The following is a 19433-nucleotide window of genomic DNA, read 5'->3' on the forward strand; positions in this document are numbered from 1 at the left end:
AAATCTTTTGTCTATTATATATTGCAGAGCCTTTCCCATTAAAAAAGGAAGAAAGTTTGGTAGTTAATTAAGCTTAGTAGCTGTTTTGTTTAAAAAACAACACCATACTATATGTAGCACCCAGAACATATGCCAATAGCTATAAAGTAGAGACCTTATGCATCATCATTCAATGAATTGTTTTATCAGAAGCTAAGGATACACTTTTAATAAATAATATGAAAATAACGTGCTTTTAAATCAAGCATCTGTGATATACAAATTGTTATGTCATTGGATAGGGAAAGGCTAGTAAAAAACAGTAAGTACTTTGCCTTTATAAGTGGGCACATAAATGTATCAACATTGTATCATATAGTGATAGTATGCCTTTCATTATTGTGCTTTGAATTTATGAGCCTAATTATCGAAGACCTTAGGTCTCACAAAAATTGTCTCTGAAAAGTTGTACCTTATAGCATATGGAATTGCAATCAAATGTTAACAAAATATCAAAGGAATTGAATGGAAGGTAAATTTACTGGCTTCAGAGTAAATCATAAGTCCTGGAAACCTGATGGACAATTGATTAAATATTATTCCTGAAATATACTGTTTTAAATTATATGTTTGTTTTCATTCTTCTCTTTAGATTTTATTAGCTTCTCAAAGATAATGGCATGACTGATTGAAAAGGGACAATAACCTGAAATCATGCTCATAGCAAAATAACCAGTTTCATCTGAGGGCTGCAAATGTGTGATTCTTGTCATAAAGTCAGCAACATTTTATCATACAAAAATGTGCATCATAGCTTATTTTTATTTTAAATTTTATATATTATATTTTGTAATATATATTATATATAATAATGTATATTATATATTATATTTTATATATTTTATTATTTTATATTTTATTTTATATTTATTTTATTATTTTAAAAACAGTTCATTTGTGAAAGCAAAACCTAAAGGAAAGTTGATGTCATCAAGTCTTTTATGTTTCAGTCAGCATTATTACAGAATGCTTAGTAAATGTATAGAGCAGTGTGTTAGTATCATAAAAAATTTTTAAAAACTCTATTCCTAATTTTTGTTTTGTTTTTACCAATTACTTCAGGTGACTCTTATGTCACTGGTCTTCTGAGTACATTTTGAGTTACACTGAAATAATTCTTTTTTTTTTTTTAATTATTATTATTATTTTTTTTTTAAGAGAGAGAGAGTGTGTAAGCAGGGGAGGGGCAGAGGGAGAAAGAGAGAGAGAGAATCCCAAGCAGGCTCCACGCCTAGTGGGGAGCCCACCACAGGGCTCAGTCTCACTCCTGTGAGATCATAATCTGAGCCAAAATCAAGAGTCAGGAGCTTAACCAACTGAGCCACCCAGATGCCCCAAGATAATTCTTATAGAGTGCATAGCACAGTGCTTGGCACACATAAGCATTTGTTTCTTGTTTTCTGTTTCCTTCCTTCCTTCCTTCCTTCCTTCCTTCCTTCCTTCCTTCCTTCCTTCTTTCCTCCCTCCCTTTCTTTCTTTCTTTCTTTCTTTCTTTCTTTCTTTCTTTCTTTCTTTCTTTTTTTTCTTTGTAGATAATCTTTCCACCCTGGCCCTTGGACCTACTGTTCTCTGTCATGTTCTGGAGATAGCGTGACTGAAGCACATTAAGAGTGCTGAAGTTTCTAAGAGTCATTGAATCATGTGGGTGCCTTTGGTTGGAGCAAGTACTAACCGTGTTTTTCTCTAATTTTCATAGGACCTTGTCTAGGGAGCTATTCCTTCTCTCTTTTCCTCTTTGTTTAATGATTCCTTTAGATTACATATTAGTTCAGTCTTCTTCATCATAAACTGTTTCAAAATATATCCTTTGAAATTGCTCAAGCTCCCATTTTATCTTCCTTTCTAACCCTCAGTGCCAAAATTCTTGTTTGAAATCATTGAAGAAAAGAGTGTCCAGAGAAAGAGGAGAGAAACCAAAAGCAGATGTTGATAAATGCCTGTGTTGGAGGGGAAGGGGGGTAGGAAGGAGAAATCAGTGAACAGGTCAAAGAAAAAGCAATTAATAGGTAGGGGAACCTGGGTGTTGCAGTGTCATTAATGGGAAGACTGGAAAAAGGGTCTAGGCTGGTAATTGCAGAATTATGGGGGCTGTGGAAAGACCCTGGATTGGAGATGGGGATATTGTTGGAGCTGTCTCTTTTATGATTGGGAGGGTGCTGAGTAAGTGGAGATTCTGCACTGATGACTCTTCAATGTACATGGATTTATGTAATGAACATCAGTAAAGCAAAAAAAGTTGAAATCAGTGTTCACTTATACAAAAAGAGTTAAGTGTGGCCTAGATGCATCACATGTTACAGATTTCTTGGATTGTTTGCCAGTTGTTTATAGGTAAATAGATTCACTTGTTAATTGAGTAGTATAAGTAAGAAAGACAATATTTGGAAAGAACTCAGGAGTGAATTCTAAACATATGTTTATCTTAATCATTAGGACATCAGGCTTTTTGGTTGGTTATTTACATTAAGGTTAGCATCCCTGGATTCTTTCTTTTGTAAATCAAGTCAGTCCATTCCTACATAGTCTAATTGGAGCTCAAGAGCAGAATTTTTGGACTTAAGTACATTCCAGAGATATAGCACTCTGAAATCTGCAGATGCAACTTTGAAGAAAAACATTTCTTTTATAGGAAATTGATAGTTCAAGTACTTTTATATTCACATTCCAATTTTGGTTTCACTTAGTACTTGGGTTAACCATTGCTTCATTGAATGTAATTTTGTGACTGGCTTTTTTTGTGCTTTCTTAAAAGATGGGTAGACTCTGGAAAATCTGAAACCAAGCATCTATTCCACTGAATAATGAAAGCTAAATAGGAAGCTGAATGACTAATGGATTTTAAAATAGTGCATTTAGAAGATAATGAAGGTTCTTAGGACCAGCTATAGGGACAAGAGTTTGCAGAGATACATGTTAGGTGTAGTGGTATCGGCCTGAATGCTAAAAACATAGTTCAGGGGACACCCAGTGGTTAAAAGGAGGAAATTCTTTGCTATGGTAATGTTCAAAAAGTGATGGGATAAAATATTTCTAGCTTTAGCAATGATGATACATTGTTGATTTTGTCTTTCTAAATTAGCATGTTAGGGGTGTCTGTGTGTGTATTTTAAGAAGGAGGCTTGATTTTGACTTCTTATATAAATTTTCTTCAAATATTTGAAAACTTCAAAATTATGAAATTGTAAATCTATATGATTAAACTCTTCCTTTAACAAAAACATAAATGGTGTTTTAAAATGGAAAATAACTGAGAGCCTTGAATAAGAAAAACAATTCATCATTTTTTATCTAGAAATTCCCAGTCTGAGAATTTGTTTCAAGTGCATAATCAGAGGTGTACATGATGGCACAAGGATCTTCATCACTGTATTTATAATAATGACAAACTGGGAGAGAAACAAACATACAGCAGTAATGAATTGGTGAAGTTACCACACAGATGTAGTAACTGAGGTATCTTGAACACCATGCTTCAAAGAACATTTAGTGAAGAAAAGAGTTTATGTTAGGTTAAAAAAAAAGATGAAGGAATTACAATTTCACTTATATACTGTATTTATAACATGGTGCATATTTTTTTTATTTACACAAGAATAGAAAAATAACTGAAAGTAGCTGTTTTGATTGACAGGAATTTGAGTAATTTACATTTCTTTTTTCTACTTTTTATTCTAAATGTATTTTTGTAATCAGAAGGAAAAGAATAAAGATCATCAGGTTATAGAAGAATAATGAAAGTGTTTTTAACAGTGATTGGAACTAAATCTGTGCATATGTCTGCTTACACATTAAAGAGAGAAGTATTTTAGATGTGAGCCTTTTTTCTTTGGAACGCCTTAGAGATCCAGCAGCTGCTACTGTGTGTGTGTGTGTGTGTGTGTGTGTGTGTGTGTGTGTGTGTGTTTATGTACAGGGACAAGCAAATGTGCATGTTTGACTAGAAGTGTCTCTCTTACATATGGACAGAGAATTAGGTAGCTTAGAGGGCAAGGATTCACAATTATTTTCAGTTCATAGTCCCTCTGGAATCTGATGAAAACTGATCTTTTCCTCTGAAAAGTACATACATATGTGTGTACAAAACATACTCCCAAAATGTGACATACAGTTTAAGGACATTTAGAGGTACACGCCATCCCCAGCCCTGAAGGGGCAATCTTGTTGAGTAGATATATTTAGGAGGTACCATCCAATAATATTTCCCAGTTAGCTTGTTGTCTGTAATTCCACCATTAGCAATTTACTTAACCTTTGAGTTAAACATTGCTTTCTCCTGGATCCTCTTTTAAATTCTGAGTATTCCTAGGAGAGATAATATATCAATTATTAACACCTTAGTGAGAAGTATTTTGACAAGAGAAGATTGGTAAGGGTAGTTGAGAACTAGAGAGCATTTGATAATAATAGCTAACACAAATATAGGCATTGTACACACACGTACATGCACCCCTCTTATAATAATCTCATTCTCCTGGTGAGGAAATTGAGGGAAAGCTTGATTAAATAACTTGTCCAAGGTTACACAGGTATTTGGTAGTGAAGTCCGGAATTGACTCAGTTTACAGAGTCAGGGCTTTTAACTACTATCTTGATAATATTCATAAAATTACCTATTTTAAGAATTCTGTCTATTTGGGGCACCTGGATGGCTCAGTCATTTAAGCACCCAACTTTGGCTCAGGTCATGATCTCACTGTTTGTGAGCTGGAGCCCCACATCGGGCTCTGAGCTGACAGCTCGGAGCCTGGAGCCTGCTTCAGATTCTGTGTCTCCCTTTCTCTCTGTCCCTCCCCCGTACACGCTCTGTCTCTCAAAACTGAATAAAAAGTTTGAAAAAAATAAAAAGAAGAAGAATTCTATCTAAGGCTAACACCATAGACTTTCTTACTACTGTTGTCAATTTTTGTAAATCTTTCCTTCTTTCCTCCTTGTGTTGTACCCTCTTTTCATTCAAGAAGTTTATAAAGTAAGATTAAGTCATTCCACAGGAATAAAAGGCACAGCATAGGGAATATAGCCAATGATACTGTAATAGCGTGTATGACAGATGGTAGTTGCACTTGTGATGAGCACAACATAACACTTGGAATTGTTGAATCACTATGTTGTACATGTGAAACTAATGTAACGTTGTGTGTCAACTATACTTTACTAAAAAAATAAATTTAAAAAGGAAGATTAAATCATTCCTATTTCCTTGAATCTGAAATGAAGAAAGTGCATTCTCTCTCCATAGGGTCAGAAATGCAACATGGAGGAAAGCTGGGTCACAGCAGACAGAGTCAGGAAAAGGCTAGCATTTGGGCTGCCTAGCAAGACAGCCACCCAGGACTAGAAAGACTTGAGTTGACTTGGTGATGATGAGTAGGTACTGAGTGGTTAGAAAATAAATACACTCAATGAAGTGCAGCTACCATAGTCTGTGTTATTAAGACCATTGTGCATGAGGCATTTCCCTCAGTAAGTGAATTTCTATGCAATGAGTTAATGGTAAGATTTATTCATTATGACTTATTTATCACTGTTTCCCAGGGGCTAATATATCCTATGTATTTTATTGCATTTGTGGTAGCATACATTTATACTTCTTTTGGTAATAAAGGCAACTTGTATTTATTTGTAGACTATTTACAACCATGGTATAAAGGATCATTTGTAGATAACAGTCAAGCTTTATAATTGGTACTGTTGGGGGATATGCCTACCCTTTCGAAAGACAATTATTTTCTAGATACTATTTTCTGATAAAGCATGTGTTTTTGGGGCGCCTGGGTGGCTCAGTCGGTTGAGCATCCGACTTCGGCTCAGGTCATGATCTCGCGGTCTATGAGTTCGAACCCCATGTCGGGCTCTGTGCTGACAGCTCAGAGCCTGGAGCCTGCTTTGGATTCTTTGTCCCCCCTCTCTTTCTGCCCCTCCCCCACTCATGCTCTGCCTCTGTCTCAGAAATAAACGTTAAAAAAAAAAAAGCATGTGTTTTCATGTGGAAACACAATATTTCTTGTCATTTTATAGGGTAACTATTAAGTAATGGAACTGATTTGTTAACAAATATGTCAAAACATATATTTTAATGAGAGTTTTTATCCTGAAAACTACTACATTTCATAAAGTCTTAAGAAACCATTGATCTAAAAATGCACTGATTGAAAAATGCTAAGAAAGAAAAGAAAAACTATAAATTAATCTCTGACCATAGATTTTCTGTACTTATTTTTTTTATTGAAGTATAATTGATGTACAGTGTTTTATGTTTCAGGTGTACAATATGATTCAATAATTTTATACATTATTCATTGATCGTCACAATAAGTGTACTCTTAATCCCTTTATCTATGTCACCCATGCCCCCACCCACCTCCCCTCTTATACTATTTTTAAGAAGCATCTGGGGGCACCTGGGTGGCTCAGTTGGTTATGTATCTGACTTCAGCTCAGGTCATGATCTCACATATCATGAGTTTGAACCCCGCATTGGGCTCTGTGCTGACAGCTAGGAGCCTGAAGCCTGCTTCAGATTTGTGCCTCCCTCTCTCTCTGCCCCTCCCCTGCTCATGGTCTGTCTCTCTGTCTCTCTCTCTCTCTCTCTCTTAAAAATAAATGAACATTAAAAAAAATTATAAAAAAAAAGAAGCATCTGTATGCAAGAGGTATGGAAAAGGAAAGAAAATGGTGACTTCCTATCAATAAAATGAAATCCAGTGGTAACCTGAAAATTTATATAGTTAAGCTACTTTCCATTGTTCAAATAATGTTGATATTAATTCTACTTTTACATTCAGAACACAAAAGCATTTCATCTTCCATCAATATTTTTTTTCACTAAAATCATTTGTTAATCCAGTTCAGTAGCTTTCTCATATTTACCATATATGAATCTGATTAGTTTTTTGGTAGGTTCAAAAACTTAAATCTCCTTTGAGAGCATAAATTTGTTTTGCATCCAAGGATAATCAAATAATGTGTTGCAGTTTCTGAAAAAAGTTCAACAAAGAGTTTCACAAATATCTTGAGAAATTATTTGAGCATGCCAGCAGCCACATTGAACCTTTGAGGATTTCAATACTCGTTTAATGCAAAAGTTCTTGTATATCTGTGTGCTCAAAAATTTTGTGACCTATAATGTCTGACTCTTAAAGGCTGTACTCTTAAGGGCTCCCCAAAGAATATTTGCCATTATTTTGGTAGAAAGGTAGGCTAGCTCCATTTTCTTGCTCTTTGGATGGAGAAGAGAATCACTGGTTTTGTGGCTGCAGGAACTCTAACCAACTCCCTGGAAGAGAAAGACATCATGTCAGCTGGGACAGGAGACCGAACTCTTGCCCCACATGTAGATTTTGTCATCACTGGAAGTCTTTGAGGGATGGGCATCTAAAAACCAACTTGCCCCTTTGTTCATACCCTATTTATTCATCATTCTTACTTGGATTTGTTAAGCTTCATGGATTGGTGGGTTCATCACATTTGGAAATGATTTGGTCATTATCTCTTCATATATTTTGGTTTGTCTCCATCTCTCTCCTCTTCTTTGGAGGCTGCAATTATACACATATTAGCTGCTTGAAGTTGTCCCACAGCTCACTGATCCTCTCTTCCCTAGCCTCTAGTCTTTACTCACTGTTTTGTTTTGGGTAGTTTCTATCGCTATGTGTCCATGTTCACTAATTGTTTCTTTTGTGATATCTCATCAGTTCTTAATCCCGGTGTATTTTTCATTTCAGACATTGTATTTTATATGTTTAGAAGTTTGATTTGGGTGGCTTTTAAGAAAATACTTTTCATGTCTCTCCTTAACTTACTTTTAAAAAGCTTTTTATTTTGAAATAGATTCTCAGGAAGTTGTGAAGATAGTGTGAGAGGTCCCCTGTACCCTTCATACAGTTTTCCCATTGGTTACATCTTACGTAATTATAGTATAATATCAAAAGTAGGAAATTGACATTGGAACATGTGTATGTAAGTTCTATACCACTTTATTACATGTATGGATTTGGGTAGCCAGCACTGCAATCAAGATACTATGCTTTTTGAACATTATATTTTCCTACCCATGGAAAATAAAGTTGTATTTTTCTGCTTCTATGCATGCCGTGTAATTTTTTATCAGATACCAGATAGATGTGAATTTCATCCTGTTGGGTGCTTGTTTGTTGAGCTGTGTTCTGGGACACAGTTCAGTTACCTGGAAATAACTTAAGGTTTGCTTTTAAGCTGTTTGGCTGGCCCAGAGCAGCCTTTAGAAGAGGACTAATTTATCCTTCTGCAGACTCTGCCAATGATTCTGACTGCTGGGGACATATTCTATTCCTGGTCTGTGCGAGCTCTAGGGATTATACCTCTGCTCCTTCTGGGTGTTCTTTACCCAGACTTCAGGTTCCCACATGGCATGCACATGCATGCAGATCTCTGGGGCTCTCTCTTGCAGCTCTCTTTCTGGTGCTCTCCCTGTGAACCTCTTGAGCCCCCTTGGTCTGTGGAGCTCCCAGTTCTACCTCCTGAACCCATAGAGACTGATGGTTTCTGCCTAGGTTCCTTTTCCACGTTCCACATTCCACGTTCCACGTTCAGGCAGCCTGGGAACTCTCCAGACAGAAAGCTGGAACAGCCCTAGGGCTCCCCTCTCTTGTTTCCCATACAGGGAACATCATGCTGCCTGGTGTCCAGAGTTTGAGGACCACTGTTTCATTTAATTCTCTGGCAGTTTTTTAGTTGTTCAAAGTAGGAACACTCCTCACCTTGGAATCTAAATTTCCTTACATTTTTTAATCTAAATTTCCTTATGTACAAACTTAATAAATATAAAAGGTAGACAAACTTATACTTGAAAGGAGATGTGGCCCAACTTACAAACTGAAATTCCTTCATTTACTAGAAAGGTGTGTGTTTGTTTTGTTTTTGTTTGTTTTGTTTTTAAGAAGGAGGCTTTTTAGCATTAGCCCTGTTAAGTAGTCCTGGGCTCCTCTTAGCCAGCATTTACTGAGTAATCTTGATATGCCTGCCTAGGGGCTAGATGCATCACATTTATACTTCCATGTAATCCCCAGAGCTCACCCAGGCCTAGGAATACAATATATTCCCACCAGTCAGAGTCACTGGGTAGAGCTCTCAGAAGGGTGTCATCTCTGTTTGGAAAAAAAGAAAAATTAGTCCTACTTTGAAGGCTGCTTTTGTCCAACCTAACAAAGCTTAAAAGCAAACCCAAAAAGGATCAAAGTGTTTCCAAATAACTTAATCGTGTCCATTATTAGAATCATGGCTAGACCTAAGAAAAAACCACTTTTTTTAATCCAATGGAAAAAAAAAATGGTTTTTTCTGATTGTATAAGTGATAAAAGCTGACAGAAAATTCACAGCAGCCACTGAGTTAAAACCAGGTCCAGTGGTATTGCCTTGAGGAGATCAGCCTATTCCACCGCGACTTGATCAAGAACTTTGAGTCTCTCTAGAGCAGGGATTTGCAACCTGTGGGCCACTCCTCAGACCATTCTTCATCTCCTTTGATCCTCACAATCTCTGTCTTAGATATGGGTATGGTTATTCTTTTTTTCAGATGAGAAAAATAGTGCTTAGAAATGTTCACGAATTTGTCCACAGTCTCAACGGGCATTTGGTGGAGCCAGGATTCTTGCCATGCATATCAAAAGATAGAGCCTTTATTCTAGGGAACGTGGCACCTTTCTTTGTGCTCACTAAAGTCTCAGGGCAACATGAGGCTTCACTCAGGGACTTTCCTGAGATTTTAGGAGATTGTGACATAACAGCTCTTTGCTTGGCTCTTAGAACTTCATTGTTACTTTGAAAACAGTTTTTAAGACTTGAGTTCTGATTCATTCAATAAAATTTTTTATTGGGAATTACCACAGACGTACAAAAAAAAAGGTATATAATTCATTCTTTTCATACCTTCCTGCAGCTGCAGATAGAATTGCTCTCATCTGTGTATTCTTCACTGAACTTCTCTGCTCAAGCATGGGGTTCCTCTTTTATGGGTCTCATGGCTAGCTGGCCGACTTTTGGAGGTAGGAGAGGCTGCTTAAAGTCGGTGTGGATTCATAGTCCATGGAAACAGGGCCTCATGACTGCGTTCATGACTGCAGGAGAGATCACACACTTTTCTCTGTAAATTCCCCAGACTTGGTGTCCTGGAGTTTGAGTCTAGTGGAGGAAAATAAGGCACGGAGTATCGTACTTCTGTCCCTGTTGATCATTAGGACTGAGGGCCTGGCATGCTCGACTGCAAGGGGCCAGTGACTCAGCCAGGCCTGTGACCTGACATTAGGGATGAGGGGCAGTCTCTTCCTGCCAGTTTCCTTTCTATAAAACTTAAGTTAAACAAAGAAGTGCTCATAAATATTACAAAGGGTGTGATTGGTTTGCAAGGAGAAATCTGCCTGATGGCTTTTAGTCTATGGGTTTATGGAAATGAAAAAAAATTAACTCAAAATCTGAATTACTATAGTATTGGCATCCTCATTTAATGTCTTAATCTTTTAAAGACTAGAGCATTTCTGTATGTTAGGACAAGTGCAGAGTCATAGCCAAGTGAGCTTGTTTAGAGAGTTTCTGCTTTCCATGAGTGGATGGATTCTCTTCTGTCTGAGGGTAGATCCTGCCCTATCACCAGTTAGTGAATATGCAGACCTAACCAGGTGGGAGAGGTGTTCAGGCCAGAGTGTGATTTCTAAGGACCGGTGCTGATGGTAAGGTGATGGGAAAGTGAGGGTAAAGAAAATACCTGCAAAACTAAGCACAAGGTGAGGTGAAGCCAGAGGGCTTTGAGAACTTTTCAGCTGGAGATAAGAGAGGACTCAGGAGGGCTAGATGGTTACCAGAGAAGATCAGGAAGCAGGCTGAAGCTGGAAGAAACTGATGATCTCAAACATACCTGACTCTAGGGTCATCCTAAATCTCTATCACTTCAGTTTAAGTATCTTCATCCAACATCCTATTTCATCTCATACCAAATATGCCTGTGCCTGCCATTTGCTCTAACTTCTTTCAGTTTTTCCAACTTGCCAAGCCCATTCCTATCTTAGGGCCTTTGCACATGATACTCTGTCTACCTAGAATGCCTCCTCTCCCACATCCCTTATTTCCATGATTGGGTTATTTGTAGTCAGATCTCAATCAAATGTCATTTCTTTGTGTATCCCATCTGGAAAAATTCTCAGCCAGTCATTTGCTGTTACGTTACCCTATTTTACTGTGTTTACAGCAGGCATCACTCACTGAAATCATTTTGTTTTTTGTTGGCTTATTTAGAGTCTGATTGCTCCTACTGGAATGTAAGCACTATGAGAGCAGGAGTTTTTTTTTTTTTCTGCTTAATTGGTCATTACATCTCCACTGCTTAGAATAGGAACAGGCTCATAGCCAGGGTTCAGTAAATTCCTGTCCAATGAGTGAATGAATGAAGGGATGCATGAAGTCAGACACAATTGAACAAAGACTGCCAAGACTTATATACAGCCCAAAACATCTGTAATTAAATGTTGGTTACTAACCTGAGAATGAGGAGTCTGATCTGGTTTATGTGTACATTTCTAAGCTTTTGTATTGTGTTTTAAGAAACTGATATAAGGGCTTAATAAATATTAGATTTAGTCCTTTGTAGATTAGGTTATATAGGGTCAGAAGGTAAGGCAAGCTTTGGAGTGACAGTTCCTACCCACAGGAAAGCCATTTGAGTTAAAAGTTATTGAATTTAATAAATGAAAATAAAAAGTAAATCTTGAGTTCATATGAAGGGAAAACAGAAATCAGCAAATATATCAAGTTTAAATAGTTATTTTTTTTTAACTTAATAGTTTTATAACTCAGCCAAAAACCAAGTTTTTTTTAATTCTCTTGGGCAAATTCTTGCTGACGCATTAAAGTGGAATTCATTTACAGATGAGGCAGGGTCTGGCATGCAGGGACGGGGGCTTTGACTTAGTGGATAGGAGCTGTTGCTAGGGCAGGATTAGAACATGACCTTCCTTGATTATAGTTGAGACCAAAGGCTAATAGCTGGAGTGCGGGGCAGCTATGGCCCACAGGACAGCGGCCTGATCTTTCTGGGCTTCAGTCTCCTCACTGGGAATGAGGAGGTTGAAATGAGTAATGGGATTAAAACCAATACCCCATTGCTGTATTCTTGTCTTTATTTCTTAGGTCTGGTACCTTACACTGAATCCATGAATACACTATGGCCATCAGAAGCTATTTGTCAATACACTTTATATTTTGAAGAGACTTGCAACCTGGATAAAATTGAGGCCATCCCCTCTTTTCACCATCTCCCATACCACACTCACAACACTAGCTCTTTAGCAGCCTCTCTTATTTCTGTCATTTTTATCTAAGATTCTTTTCTCCCCTTGGCCGATGGTACTGCATGTGTGCTTGGGAGAGACTATTTAGTCCGCAGGCCATGCCTGGGATCCTGGGACTCCTGCAAATGCCTGTGAGGCCCCTCAGATGCCATTTCATGAACACAAGTCCACCCTGTTGCCTCAGTGACTTTCCTGAAGTGCTTGAGTGTGGTCAGCCAGTGGATTCAGAAACATGATACTTTGAGGACAACAAGCTAGGTTTTGACTTTTCTGCTTCCTAAGGTAATATTTAACCTGCAGGAAGAAGTGGCTTCAGCTCAAGAGTCCGTGACAGGCATTTAAAAAAAAAAAGTAAGCCGTATGAATCTTGCTAAATGTTAACAAATTAAAACACATTGCTTTCAATTATGTATGTATGTATTTACATATTTATTTTGAGAGAGAGGGAGAGAGAGCAGGGGAAGGGCAGAGAGAGAGGGAGAGAGAATCCCAAGCAGGCTTCATGCTGCCAGCACAGAGCCTGATGTAGGGCTTGAACTCACCAACCATGAGACCATGACCTGAAGCAAAATCAAGAGTTGGATGTTTAACCAACTGAGCCACCCAAGCTCCCCTCAATTATATGTTTTTAAAATTTTTACCATATAGACATACAACTTTTTAATATATTATGTATCAGCATTATTGCCCTTCCTATATTCAATGCTTATAGTACATTATTCACATTTTATAGATGTTGGAGGATAATTGATTTGACATTATAAAACTGGATAGTTTACAAGCTTGCCTCTTTGAAATATGGATATTTGTAAGAGATATATCAAGGCCTTGTTGAGAAAGAAGCTGTGTATTTTACCTTTCCTTTTTTCTCCCCTCCATTTAATGTTCTTTTTCAGTTAAAATAGTATAGTTTGTAAGAAAATACAAAAAAGCACAAAGAAGAATATTTTAAAAAATTGCTCTTAACTGCACCATCAGAAAATAACCTCATATGAACTTCAGTGATCATACTATACATACTATTTTATAAGCTGACTTTTCTTTATATAAAATATGAATAACGTTTTCATTTAATGAAATGTTCTTCTAAACATGATTTTTAATAACTGCATGATATTTCATCCTGTAGCTGTCTATAACAGACTTCTATTGTGGGAGGCAGTACAGATAGGTAAGAGAACAGGGTCTGAAGCAGACGTCCTATTTCTGACTAGCTGTGACCATCGCTGAGTTATGTGTTTATCCCATTCCTCAGTCTCCTCACCCACAAAATGAGGATAAAAATAGGACCAGCATTATACGGTTTCCTGCGAAAATTAAGTAGGTTATGACACATGGTACTTAAAACACTTAGAGCACTTACAGTAATGCTCTAAATAGATACTCTTACTGAAGTATTATTACTCTATTTTTATCTATAATTCTATTATTCTAATAGAATAATTGCCTGGCACATGGTAAGTACTCAATAAATATTCATTATTATTACCTATATTGCTTTCAGCTTTTTGATCTAATAATACTGTGAATATCTTTGAAGAAAAAAGGCTTTTGCTTTCTCTTCTTACTTCCCTAAGATAAACTTTTAGAAGTAGAATTCTGTCTTTGCGACTTATTGCTAAATCACCCTCTGTAGAGGTTGTGCTAGCATGCACTGTCTATAGTGCTGTAAGAAAGAAAGCCACCCACTCCACAGCGAGTGATGTTGTTTCCAGAAGCGCTTCATGGTGGAAATGGCAACTTCCCATGAGGATCTTTGTAGTTCTCCAGAATCATTGACTATTGAATAATTGGGATTTATTCAGCTTCCTCTTCCTTTTCAGTGTTTATATAGTCTTCAGACAAAGATGAACAATTTAAAAACATTAAACATGTTTAATTTTTGTGTGCTTAGTATATTAGTCTGAAGTTTGCTGAAGAAGATATTTGTATTGATATGAAAATTTAACTTGTCTACATTGTTAGGATGGTTTACCCCAGTGAAACTAAAATATATACTTTCTTATTTTTAAGAAAAAAGCAACAAGCCTTGGGAGCAGTCAGCCTTCCAGAACCCATGCTGGTGGAACAGCCCGGGCCACCAAGGTCAGTCATTTCCTGAGCATGAAAAGACTCCTGCTCTACAACAGGTCTATCATTAGTGGGTGGAGGCTGTAGAGAAGGCAAATAGTACTTGTATATCATGGTAAGTTTTGAACAAAGTATCGTTTCTATGCTGGGGGTGAGGAGGAGAGTGTAATTTCTTAATAATGGCTTGAACAATTTAAAACCTAGTAAAATCATTGATTCTACAATTTTTCTTGGCATATAATAAGTGTTCAGTAAATATTCTTATAATATCTATAGATAATATTGGACTTTTACACATAATGTAAGTATAAATATAGCACTTTCACTTCTTCAGAAAATAATTCAGATTCTCTTGATGAGCATTAGCCACACTAGGCTCTCTGCTAAATGCTCTGTGTAAATACCTCATGTATTCTTTTATTAATGTTGTAATTATTATTCCTTTATATCTGAGGGAGTCAGGGCCCAGAGAGGTTAAGCATCCTTGATAAGATTGCAAAGCCAGTAGGATAGAACAAGGGTTCAAACCCAGGTTTCCTGTTCAGACAAGGTCCTCTACACCGCTGGACATCAGAAGCTCTAATGGAGCATTCTTTGGTAATATAGCACTTGAGAGCTTTGCAACTTATAAAAATCACTGAAACAACACATTTAAAGACAAAAAACTACAATTTTAATTAGTAGTTTTCAACATTTAAATAGTTTTGTTCAGCCTATTTCAACTTGTGATCTTCCAGTATGTCTGAGATCATCAAAAACATTATTTCGGGGCTATCTATACAACTACTTATTTTTTTAAAAAATTATTTTGAATGTTTATTTTTGAGAGACAGAGGGGGGACACAGAATCAGAAGCAGGCTCCAGGCTCTGAACTGTCAGCACAGAGCCCGATGGCAGGGCTTGAACCCACAAACTGCGAGATCATGACCTAGGCCGAAGTTGGACGCTAAACCAACTGAGCCACCCAGCCGCCACTATTTATTTATTTTTAAATGTTTATATATTTATTTTGAGAGGGAGGGGCAGTGGGAGAGGGAGAGGGAAAAACCCAAGCAGGCTCCATGCTCAGGATGGAGCCTGACACAGGGCTCCATCCCATGACCATGGGATCATGACCTGAAGCCTAAATCAAGAGTCAGACACTCAACCTCCTGAGCCACCCAGGTGCCCCTACACAACTATTTTAAATAAGCATTTTTCCTTTAAAACTAGTCTCTTTTCTATGGAGGTCTGAATACTTTCTCATATAGGTTACTTGGCTTGGTTAAGAGTTAATGTTTTAAATGCTTTTTGGAGCCCCAGCTGCTCTCCAGGCCCTTAAAAGGTGCCCAAAACAAAATCCAGCTGAGAAATGAGAAGAAGCTGGCCACAGAGTTGAACAGATTCAGGAGCACAGTCTCAGTGCTAACTATGGGTAAGAGGACTTCTGCACAGCAAAACAAACCCAAGTTGCCTCTTTGCCACTTACTCTTAGCAAGTTTACCTATCTCCAGTGAGCTTCAGTTTCTTCATGTATAAAATGGGGATAGGACTTCTTTGGACAGATCTGCCAAGAGGCTTCAATGTAATAAAATATTTAAAACACATAGCCCTCAGCCTGGCATTTTGTAGGTGCTGGGGAAAATGTATGTCAGCTGTGACTACTCCTGTTAGCCTCACACTCTTGTTTGAATGTCTAAAACTAAAAAAGATGTGCCACTGACACCTGGGAAGCTTGGTACATTAAGCGTCTGACTCTCGATTTTGGCTCAAGTCATGATCTCACCTTCGGTGAAATCAACCACCTTGTTTGGCTGCGAGTTGTGAGTGTGCAGATTGTCCCTCTCTCTCTGTTTGGGATTCTCTCTCCCTCGGTCTCTGCCCCTCCCCTGCTTGCTCTCACTCTCTCTCTCTCAAAATAAATAAACACTTAAATATATATATATATATATATATATATATATATATATATATATATATATATATATATATATAAAGATTTGCTATATATGTCCTGTCTTTTATAGAGTTGCAACCTTTATTTAACTTCTGCTTAAATTATGCCTCCACACATGAGAAGCCTCAGTAGAAAACCCCACCCCTATGAGATTTGGTGGATGAAGTGGAGATGGTTTCTAAAATTTGGGATTATCTAAACTCTTGGTGGGGTGGTGTTTAGTAGATTGTGGAAATTCACACCTAGTCACTCATTCAGAATTCTGTAAAGAATTTTGGCATCTGCCCCAAACCCTACTGTGTCTCAGAAAGTTGAGGGAGGGAGTGTAGCTGGGAGGTGGAGGCATTTTAGCCACATATTTAGTGTTTATTTAATGTCAAACTTGACATTCTTTCCTTAGCTTCTAAGACATTGTCCTCTTTGTCCTCTCTCCTGTTGCACTTTCCTGACTTGCTTTGCTTCAGCAGTTTCCTGAATATTAGTTTCCCCAGAGTTTTATTCTTCACTCCTTTCTTTCTCATATCTTTAACATTTATAGATTATTGGAAGATTATATATATATGTATATATATATATATATACATATACATACATATATACATACATATATATGTATATATATATTTTCATATATATATGTATGAAAATATATATATTTTGCTTTGATGCCCAATTGAAAGGGCTTTAACTCAGCCGCGTCATCACTTTTTAAAAAAAAGGTCATTCCCATGTATCATTTAGAAAAGCTGGCATAATAGCATTTGTGATCACTTGAAGCCTTTTATTATAAATTAATTATAATAACACACACAGGCAACATAGTATTACCCTGACAGATGAGATGACAAAATAGTAGATATAATTGGCAGGGAGAATTAGTTTTGGTTTTCTTGATTCTTGATATACTGAACTTGAAAGTTAAAATAAGTGATAATTTCACCATTATAAAGAAAACTTTATAGCCCATCTTAAAAGTTAAATATTTAATCTGAAACTCATCATAAGCTGTGTGATCTAGAATGGATACCATGTATTGCAGAACTATTTTACGAGGGTTCTTACAAAATGAGTAATTATGTACACAAATAGTATCACTGCCATGCGGTTCTGGGCTTGGAAGATCCAAAGCACTTAAATGACATAGACCTTTCTAACTCCAAATAATATTGTAAGAAGTTTAGCACTTAAAATTCGATTTTTGGTAAATTAATAATGAGGACTAATGAAGTTGCAGAAATTATTTATGCTCTTAGTAACGCCAGTATGAAAATAGTTGTGATTTGTAATCAGTCATGCAACTATTGCTGGACGAGTTCTCAGGCAGCATGGATAGTAACCATGTCCTTGTTCAGGTGAAGAAACTTGCTTTAGGAATGTGTCTGCAGTAGGATCACCTGGGTGGCTCAGTCAGTTAAGTGTCTGACTTCCACTCAGGTCATGATCTCGTGGTTCATGAGTCTGAGCCCCGATCCAGCTCTGTGCTGACAGCTCAGAGCCTGGAGCCTGCTTTGGATTCTGTGTGTGTCTCTCTCCTTCTCTCTCTGCCCCTCCCCTGCTCATACTCTGTCTCTCTCTCAAAAATAACTAAACATTAAAAAAAAAAAAAAAAAAAAAAGGAATGTGTCTGTAGTAGATTACAGCTATTAAGAAGATATATTGGCTGAGGTTATTAGTTTCAACTGGACTCCACTCTATTTCAAACCAAAAAGGGATTTCTTAAGGATTGGCGGGTAGCTCGTAGAGATCCCAAGGACTCTAGCAGAAGGAATCTAAATCTTCACAGCCAAGAACCATGCCCAGGCTCATCTTGGGTGCTTCTTGTGCTACCACCACAGCTCAGCACCTATTGCATTTAGGACCAGATGCCAGAAACTCTGCCAGTGCTAATCTTGAGGACTAATAGGCCTTGTCATACACAGATTTCTTGGTAGGCAGTGGTCTCTTCACATTGTTCACTTCCAGCCTCATTCTTTTATGGCATATGTGATTGACCAGCGTAAGTCATGTGCCTCAACTCTGCTACAAGGGACCCTGGGGATGTGAGTGCTCTGGATTCTGGTTTGGGAAGGTGCATATTGAGTAGGTAGGTGGGAAATTTATAAATACGTAGTGAGGGTTTTCAAAGGTGTGGCCAGCTGCCAACTGACAAACATCTAGTACAGAAAGGAAAACAGGAGAACTGAACCATGATATGTTGTTCAGCTATATTAGAGGGGAGAAAAAAAAACATTAAAGGGGCTCCTGGGTGGCTCAGTCAGTTCAGCACCCGACTCTTGTTTTTGGCTCACATCACAATCCCAGGGTTGTGGGATTGAGCCCTGCATCTGGCTCTACAACTGTGCATGGAGCCTGCTTGGGATATTCTCTCTCTCTGACCTTCTCCCCTGCTCTCTGTCTCTCTCTCTCTCTAAAACAGTCAAATGATGATAGAAACAACATTTCCTCCAGCTACAGGAGAGATTTGTGAAGGAATAAGCACCCATCAAAGAATTCTTTTGTGATTTTGCTTCTGGTTTTGCCATAAATAGCTGTGTTGGCATTAAATAGCCCTCTTCTCAGCTGCTAATTTTCTTATCCATAAGATTAGTGAGAGGCTGGAAAAACTATGTGTATTCTGGCATTCAGTGTCAGCCTCACCCCACAGTACCCTTGGACCATATGTAGTTTGGGAGATGACTCTGTGTGTTAATAAGTAGGCAAACATGTTTATTTTAATAGTTATGCATGTATTTTAATGTGCTACAAGATAAACTAGCACTTCAAACTCATGATCCCAAGGATAGTTTTGATTAAGACAGGCTAAAGGTTAAAAAAGTAAATCTATTTTTTTAAATATTAAGTAAATGTAATATAGCCAATTACAAATATTATAGGCAATGCACAAGTAACCATTTGGAAAACAAGATTCAGAAGAGTAATTGTCATATTTTAATATTCATATTGAATCAGTGGGTTTTTTATTGAAATGAGATTCTGATTCAAGAAGTCTGCAGTGAGGCTGAAATTCTGTTTTTCTAACAAGCTCCTAGTTGCTGCTGCTGCTGGTCTGGCAACCACACTTTGAGTAGCGAGG

At 37.5% G+C, this 19433-nt stretch overlaps 1 protein-coding gene across 3 annotated transcripts in view; it reads left to right on the forward strand.

The window, feature by feature from the left end:
• CAST (calpastatin) overlaps positions 1-19433 on the forward strand; it is a 107951-nt gene that overhangs the window by 18798 nt on the left and 69720 nt on the right. For all 3 annotated transcript variants that reach the window (XM_042944185.1, XM_042944218.1, XM_042944193.1), the window contains exon 3: positions 14367-14438. In XM_042944185.1, coding sequence (XP_042800119.1) covers positions 14367-14438 — 72 coding nt within the window. The remainder of the gene's footprint in view (positions 1-14366; positions 14439-19433) is intronic.

The sequence above is a fragment of the Panthera leo genome, chromosome A1 (genome assembly GCF_018350215.1).
Source record: "Panthera leo isolate Ple1 chromosome A1, P.leo_Ple1_pat1.1, whole genome shotgun sequence".
NCBI lineage: Eukaryota > Metazoa > Chordata > Mammalia > Carnivora > Felidae > Panthera > Panthera leo.